Source organism: Sinocyclocheilus grahami, unplaced genomic scaffold (genome assembly GCF_001515645.1).
Source record: "Sinocyclocheilus grahami isolate Dianchi unplaced genomic scaffold, SAMN03320097.WGS_v1.1 scaffold1569.1, whole genome shotgun sequence".
Taxonomy (NCBI): Eukaryota; Metazoa; Chordata; class Actinopteri; order Cypriniformes; family Cyprinidae; genus Sinocyclocheilus; species Sinocyclocheilus grahami.
The window spans coordinates 202985-211373 of record NW_015506748.1 but is presented as its reverse complement, the minus strand read 5'-3'; the positions used below and the strand labels follow the sequence as shown (position 1 = coordinate 211373).

Sequence of the window (8389 nt, the reverse complement as noted above, 5' to 3'; positions counted from 1 at the left end):
TGTCTCTCTTTTTCGCTCGCGCTCTCTCTCTCTCTCTCTCTCTCTCTCTCTCTCTCTCTCTCTCTCTCTCTCTCGCTAATTCATTTGAATTCATTTAAATAAATATCATCTTGGCGCTACTTTATTTCACTAAAGAATTCCACCTCTAACGAGCTGTAGATAAAATAGCCTAACAAATTAAAGTTACCGTTATTTATCCGTTCAGTCAGATTATGTGCTGCAAAACATCCATGACAGCCGTTGTCCATGCTGATGCTGGCAAATAATAATTGCCACTTGATGTGAATTATATAAATAATTTTAATAGCACAGCCATTCAAAACCAGAGGGTCTAATATGTGCATAGTAAAGCGATCATTGACTCTAATTTTGGGCGGGAATTATGTAAACACAGATATCGGATACCAGTCGTGTCTAAAAGTGAATGAAAACAGACGGGTCAAAAATATCGGATATGATCAAAAGATCGTATCTGTGCATTGAGACTTGCAGTGTAAATGCAGCCAATAAGTTGGCAGTGGCTGTGTTTTTTGGGGGGTTTTTTATTTGCCTGAAGCATTACATGTACCACCAGTCAAATGTTTGGGGGTCAGTAAGTTTTTTTTATTTTATTTATTTTTTTATAAATAATACTTCAGCAAGGATGCATTAAATTGATTTAAATTTTATCATTTCAAAATTCCAACGTTTTTATAATTTTTAGAATGTTACAAAAGATTACTTTCAAATAACTGCTGTTCTTTTGAAATGTATATTCATCAGCAAATCTTGAAACCGTATTTTCCAAATTAAGAAAATAGTAAACAGCAAATTGTTCAAAACTGATAATAAGAATTAATATGATGATTTCTTGAGCAGCAAATCGGCATAGTAGAATTATTTCTGAAGGATCCTGTGACCCTGAAGACTGGAGTAATGATGCTGAAAATTCAGCCTTGATCACAGGAATACATTTTAAAACATTAAAATAGAGAACAGTTATTTTAAATGGTATTAATAATAATGTACAATATTTTTCTGTATTTTTGGTCAAATAAATGCAGTCATGGTGAGCATAAGAAACTTCAACATTAAAAATCTTACCACTTTTGAACATTTATGTCACTCTTAAGGTGATGCATGGGGCAACTTTTTGAGCAATGTTGCCGTCAGCGGGCAACCAGGTGAGACACAGGGCCCACGACCGATCTAAAGTATCCGGATAGAAATTTCTTTCCTCAAAAAGTTGCCTCGTGTATCAAGTTCTTTCATGAATTGCATCTTGCATTTACATTAAGAGTTTCATCTCTCGTCTCACAGGTATTGTGATTGCTTTGCCAACGGGGAATTCTGTAATAACTGCAACTGTGTTAATTGCTTCAACAACCTTGATCATGAGAGTGAAAGACTGAAGGCCATCAAGGTAATGAATTACTGCCTACTGTAGATTCTTTTTTTTTTTTTTTTCATCTCACTACAAACGTAGTACTTCAAATGTGCCTTTTTTTTCTATTTCCCCGTTAACATCTACCTAGCAATAGCAAAGCAACGCCCTTGACATCTCGTTTGTTTTGCTGTACAGGACAGTTCTGCTGTAATGCTTTGAATATCTATAGCGGGGTGCCCAACCCTGTTCCTGGAGATCTACCTTCCTGCAGAGTTCAGCTCCAACCCTGATCAAACACAACTGAACCAACTAATTAGGATCTGAAGGAGCACTTGATAATTACAGACAGCTGTGTTTCATCAGGGTTGGAACTGAACTCTGCAGGAAGGTAGATCTCCAGGAACAGGGTTGGACACCCCTGATCTATAGGCATCAAATGAAGTAATGTACTTTCTCCCAGGCATGTTTAGACAGAAACCCTGTGGCTTTCAAGCCCAAGATTGGCAAAGGCAAACAAGGGGAGTCAGACAGGAGACACAGCAAAGGCTGCAACTGTAAGAAGTCTGGCTGTCTGAAAAACTACTGCGAGTGTTATGAGGTGAGTGTTTGCACTCTGCAAAGAATGTGGAAGTGTCGTATAGAAGATATGGTCAGGTTTCTCTTGTGTTTAGGACCAGATATCATTCTGTTGTCTCGTCACTTCAGGCAAAGATCATGTGTTCGTCCATCTGCAAATGCATGGGCTGCAAGAACTTTGAGGAGAGTCCAGAAAGGAAGACGCTGATGCACCTGGCAGACGCTGCAGAGGTGCGAGTCCAGCAGCAAACCGCAGCCAAAACCAAACTCTCCTCACAGATCTCAGATCTGCTCACTAGAACCACACCGGCCATCACCAGCGGAGGCGGAAAGTACGTCCCACCTTCACTTTATCAGCTCTGCATTATGATGTCTGTCCATCACAATATATCCACCAATTACCCATGAGCCACCAAAACACCTAATCAGCTTCCTAGCGACAACCCAAAGCACCTTGACAACTTGTCAAGCAACCACCTAGCAGCTTCTTGGTAAACCACACAGCAATTAATGAGTAAAAACGACTTAAAATAACATAGCAATATATTTAAAGTGGTTACTAGGTAATTTCCTGTGTAAAAATGTCTTGGTGTTCTTCTAGCAACTGTCCAGAAACCACATGGAAAACCTACACACTTTCTGTCCTTTTAGTCTTCGAAAATGATCTTCTTGTATTAATTCAAGTGTTAATCTCTTTCCAGGTTGCCATACACATTCGTAACGAAGGAAGTGGCCGAGGTGACGTGTGACTGTTTGCTGGAGCAGGCCGAGCAGGCCGAACTCACCAACCAGCCTCAGGCTGTGGCAGAACGCCTCATTCTGGAGGAGTTTGGTCGCTGCCTCAGGAGAATCATCAGTTTTGCTGGCAAAGCCAAGACAGACTGTCCCATCAACTGCTAGAGCCGTGACTCGGAGCCCTCCTGCCCATTTGGGGCCCAGGGTGTTGCTGATCCTGGAATCTGGCTCCACTGAGGGCACTTTTACCGGCCCCACATACGGATTCATGGGCCTTCTAATAAAAAGACAAATCAGAACTTCCCATTGGCCTGTGAGATGTGTTGTGGAGGACGCACTGTATTCAGTAGGAGGACTACAGTACTTCATTGTAGCCCCTGCGATGATGGACTTACACCGTTTGCTTTATCGGAAGGGTTTGCTTTATTTTAGAGCAATCGATACAATTTTAAGCTAGTTTTTGTTTTGTTTGGCAACGCTTTCCACTTTTAAATCTGCTTAATCATGATATTTGGTTGTCTTTTAAAACTGGATTTTCATATTATCATTCACTGTTGTCAGAAAGCCCTTTTTTTTCTTACTAATAACCTCAGGACAGTTGGGATGTGGAAGGAGCTTCCCTGCACATGTAATTAGTCATCTGATCATGACTTGTATACAGTAAGTAGCTTGTGCTGTAGCTTCATTATATTTAAGTGCTCGCAGCAGATTCGGTTCCTTGAGCAGAATCGGGTTCAGTCTTCATCGTTCAGTTCATGTTCAAGCATGCAGACATTCAGCCGGGCCGCTGGACGGGATGAGGGCCGCGCGAGATTGAAGCAGAGCATGGTGGTACAGATTTCCTGTCCTCCAAAAAGATTAGAGTTGAATCTTTACTAATGGAAAAAAGCAACTAAATAAGTTTGCAAACCAGTAGTGAGTCTTGAGGCTTGATTGATGTGCTCCTTCATCTCAGTCCACAGATCAGTTGAGAACCTGCTCACTGATTCTTTTCACTAGGTTCGTTTGTTTTGCAGTTATTGGTTGATCAGCTCTGTCAGGGCCGAATTAAACCAAACCTTTCCATACTCTTGAGTCTGATGAGTCTACACGTGTGTAGTCACTAAAACGCTTCGAGTGAATCTCATGAGACCTGTCAAGAACATGTCCAGTTCATATTGCATCCCAAAATTAAATGTTTATCGCTTAAAGAAAAATAAGCTTATTTTAGGACCCATTAAAAGGTTATTTCACCCCAAAATGAAATTTCTGTCATTTACTCACCCTCGTGTTGTTTCAAACCTGTATGACTTTCTTCTTCTGTGGAACATGAAAGAAGATATTTTAAGAAATGTGTCAGTGTTTGTTTGTTTTCTCTGTCTCTTTTTGTACAACATGAGGGTGGATAAATGACAAAATGTACATTTTTGGGTGAACGACCGCCATAAGGTTTTTTCATAATGATTCCATTATTTCCATTATCATTATGAAACCACAATCATCATGCATAATGCAGGAAAAATGTCATTGTCATTACTGTAAATGTTATTTCAAATCAAGTGTATTACAGTTTGCTTTTTAGTAGTGTAAAATTATTTTACAGTAATGAGAATCAAAATGAGTTTTGGTTTATATCAACTTTTTATAAACAATATATAAAGATAATATGTGAATGATAAAAGGGGAAAACTCATTCTCATTACTGTAATATTACTTTGCTTACAATAATTGTATTACAGCTTGATTATTTTGTAGCAGTTTACACTGAGATTTTTTTTTGGTTTATATAAAATGTTTATCATAAACTACAAAGATAATCTTACATTATGTGTAATGCAAGGAAAATCTCATTCTCATTACTGTAATTCTAATAATTTTCCATTTTTAAGAATGATTAGTTTAGTTTCTTTTTAGTAGCAAAAATTCACAGTAATGAGAATCAAAAATTAGATTTATATAGAATTTATAAATATAATCATTATGCATAATGCAAGAAAAATTAAATTGTATAACAGTTTGGATTACTTTTTTTTTTTTTTTTATTAGAATTTTTTTTTTAAAGCAATGAGAATAAAAAATATATATATCTTTTTTTCTTTAATTAAATAATAGATAAATGTCATTTTTGTGGTCCAAAAAAATGATATGTATATTGCATTAAATTTTTTTTTGTTGTTGACATTTTGGGGTGAAATATGACGTGATTCTGTTTGTGATTCACTGGCATAATGTGGTCTATTCCTTCTTGAAGGCAAGTAAAATGTATCAAATGTGATCTAAAATGTTTCTATGGTAGATCAAATTAGTCAAAAGTGCAAAAACAAATTCATAAACTCCAGGTGGTCTTTAGGTTTGATTTGGTTGGCACAGGTGCTTAATACGGACTTTTAGGCATTATTTAAGAGAGGACAGGCTGCTTTTTAGGACTTCATTTTACATAGTGCCTTCTCACAAAACAGCTCAAACGATTCCTCGCTGCACTCAGTGGAAGTCTGCTTTCTTAACCACAGATTAAGCATTAACAATAGCCTACATGAAAAATTAAAATCCTGCTGCATGTAATCTGCCAGTAGCTTTAGTCTGATTTTATTCAGTTTTATTTAATATATCAGACAGTTACTAAAACAATGAAGGAACTTAATAATCTTATCTTTCCCAGACTCTCAAATATGCTTGTCGAATGCAGCTTTTATTCATCATTAAACAGACCATCACACCGTCATGAAGCCATGTGATATTTTTAACATTTTAGAGCTGAAGGTTTCTGATCTGCCCTACATTTCACAGCACATATATTTATATTTCACTATCAAACAGCTGGTTAAGTGTGTGCCTGTGCAACCCGTTTAATAAAAGTGTGGAAAAGGGCGATGTTTCCTCAAGACCTTCATGAAATAAACTGCTTATTCACCTTGTTATGCCTTAATAACCATCTCTCTACTCAGGGCCTTTTTATGTGAATATCCTCATAACTAATAGTAAAGATTATCTAGCTGCATGACTGCAAGCAATCTGCTAGACGACTCCTGATTCGCATTATTGCATTCTTGTCTTTCATCAGCTGTTTTGGAGCTGTCTTTGATTTTGAATATTGTCAAAACCACATCTTCCAAATTATGCATATGCCTGCAATATTTCTCCGTTGCTGTAGAGAAGACATGATAATGCAGGGTTCCTCACCTGTGCCATCCAAAACGTTCATATCTTCCCAGTTTTAGTTCATGTTTTATGGTGATAAACGCTGTTCATACTCCAGACCCTTTCCTCCATTCGACTTCTGACAGATGCAAATGATTTTCAGGTTGTACTTTTGCCGAAAAAGAAGATAATGAACAATGAGTTCATATATCTTTGTACGTAGAGGTATAGCCAGTTAATGTTATCTTGTATAAATGTAAATGGACATTAGTGCTCCTTTGTACCTTTCTGAAAATTGCCATGTTTTTTCACGAATGAAACCCTTCACTAATGTTTAAATGTGTCCATGTTTTCATATGATGAGGCAGACTGTAGTGTTTGAGTTTGTTCTTTTTTTTAATTTTCTGTTTGTCCTTTCTTTTCTGTTACCGTGTCTATCCATGATTAAAACACCATGTATCAGAATTAAAATCCCTCTGAACTACATTGAAAATGTATTTTCAGTGTCATTAACCTCATGAGAACCTCCTGTTCTCAAAAACACCTTAATATGCAAATTATATACAGTATATAGGTACATTGTATATAATGGGAAATGCCTCTTATGGCCATTTTACACACATACTGCATAAAGCAAAATGGTATATCAAATCATTCTGTTATATTTTTCATCAGTGTTGGGCAGTAACTAGTTACTGTAATACTATTACTTTTTGCAGTAACTACTAGTGTAACTAATTACTATTAATATTACAGTTACCCTCCATAAAACAGCTGGTTACTTGGTTACATTTGAGTTGAAATCTCTCAATCTAATAATTCCTAGATTTATTTTCATCATTTTCACGACTCGCACAGGCGCATGAAGCCAGCAGTGCATCAGGAAAGCTTGGAATATGGAAAAGCTTACATTCAGGGGATGGAAATATCGCCACTGCACTGGTTTTGTCAGGAGAAAAGCTGATCTGAACACAGATGTGGACGTTACATTGAGCGTCCAATGTATCCAATGTAGATTTTGGTCAAATTATGAATAATTTTATGGAGAAGATACACAATTACAACTTCTGTGGGGCGTGAAGGAAAAGTAATGTAACTAGCAGTCTAACTAATTACTGTTGCCAGATAGTAATAAGTAATAATATTACTTTTGAAAGGAGTACATTTTTGGAGTATCAAGCCCAACACTGTCTTTCATAAAATAGCTGAGAATCGTCTTTATATGGAGGGCGAAACCTGCCAAAACAACAAATAAATAAATACACAAATAAATAAATAAATGTGTGCATAAATACACGTATTCTTGTTTAAATACATAAATAAATAATTATACATGTGATGAAAGTAGGCAAATAAATAAAATAAATTGGTGGGCAAATGGAAAATGTTTAAGGAGATGCTAAACTCATCCTAACTATTCTCCTTTGGCCACTCATTTATTTCTGAATGTAGTTCCACATTTTTTTCCCTCTGCTCAACATGCTAATGAGAGGGTGTCGATTATGCAAGAGTAGGCGGATCGTGTGTGACGAGCTTGAGCGTTTGCCTGCGCATGCGTATTAACTTCATCAGTCAAGGGGACTGATTATTATCTCACACTTTTTCATAGGGCTAGTTTTGTAGTTATAATCATGAGAGAGCTAAATCATAAAATGTAAAATATGAATGCTTACATAGCTCTTAATTGCAATACTGAACCGTTATTTGCTTAATAAACATATTTTTGTCTCCTGTATTTTCTGTTCTGATAACTAATGGGAAAAACCGGTCTGTTCCTCGATTAAACCACTTCAGACCAGTTCTCACGATGACCACGGGATACTGATATTACAGCTGTCTCTAGCTGGAGACTCAATCGGGTTACAAAAAATGACGTCAGGAAATTGGGTCGTTTGTAAAGTCACAGATACTGTACGGACAATACAGCTCAGTTTTTTATGTATCTTGCTCTGTTAAACGTCAAAAGTGACTTTACGTAGGCCATACTGGATTTACACCATGCATCTCCAGTCAGCGGGAAAGCCGCGCCCCCAGCTATCACATGACCCGAGCAAGCCCATGGTTCACACCCTCTCATTAGCATGCTGCGCCGAGGGAAAATAAATGCGGAACTACATTCAGAAATAAATGAGTGATCAAAGGAAAATAAATAGGATGAGTTTAGCATCTCCTTAAACATTTTCCATTTGCCCACCAATTTATTTTATTTATTTGCCTACTTTCATCACATGTTAAATTATTTCCATATGTATTTAAACAAGAATTTGTGTATTTGTACAGACATTTATTTATTTATTTGCATATTTATTTATTTATTGTTTTTGCAGGTTTCGTCCTCCATATCTTTACACAAAGTTTGGAATAAAAAAAAAATCCTGAAGCCTAAACATTTATTGATGATTTATTGCTTTTGCCTATTCGTGTTCATTCATGGCATTTGTATTTATTTTTCAAATGTAGCGCAAGCAAACACACTCTTCACCTTTAAGTTGGTTTGCCAACCGCCAATAAAATTAAAAGAAGAAGAAGAAGAAGAAGCAAACACACTCAGCCGCAGTCCAAGCGTTCAGTCGCTCCAGTCCTCCAGTCCTCCAA

General features: G+C 36.8%; 1 protein-coding gene across 1 annotated transcript in view; it reads left to right on the top strand.

The window, feature by feature from the left end:
- Positions 1-3744, top strand: part of lin54 (lin-54 DREAM MuvB core complex component) — a 10621-nt gene extending 6877 nt beyond the window's left edge. The window contains exons 10-13 of the mRNA XM_016257557.1: positions 1300-1402; positions 1827-1964; positions 2072-2274; positions 2644-3744. Coding sequence (XP_016113043.1) covers positions 1300-1402; positions 1827-1964; positions 2072-2274; positions 2644-2842 — 643 coding nt within the window. The 3' untranslated portion in view covers positions 2843-3744. The remainder of the gene's footprint in view (positions 1-1299; positions 1403-1826; positions 1965-2071; positions 2275-2643) is intronic.
- The last annotated feature ends 4645 nt before the right edge of the window (positions 3745-8389 follow it).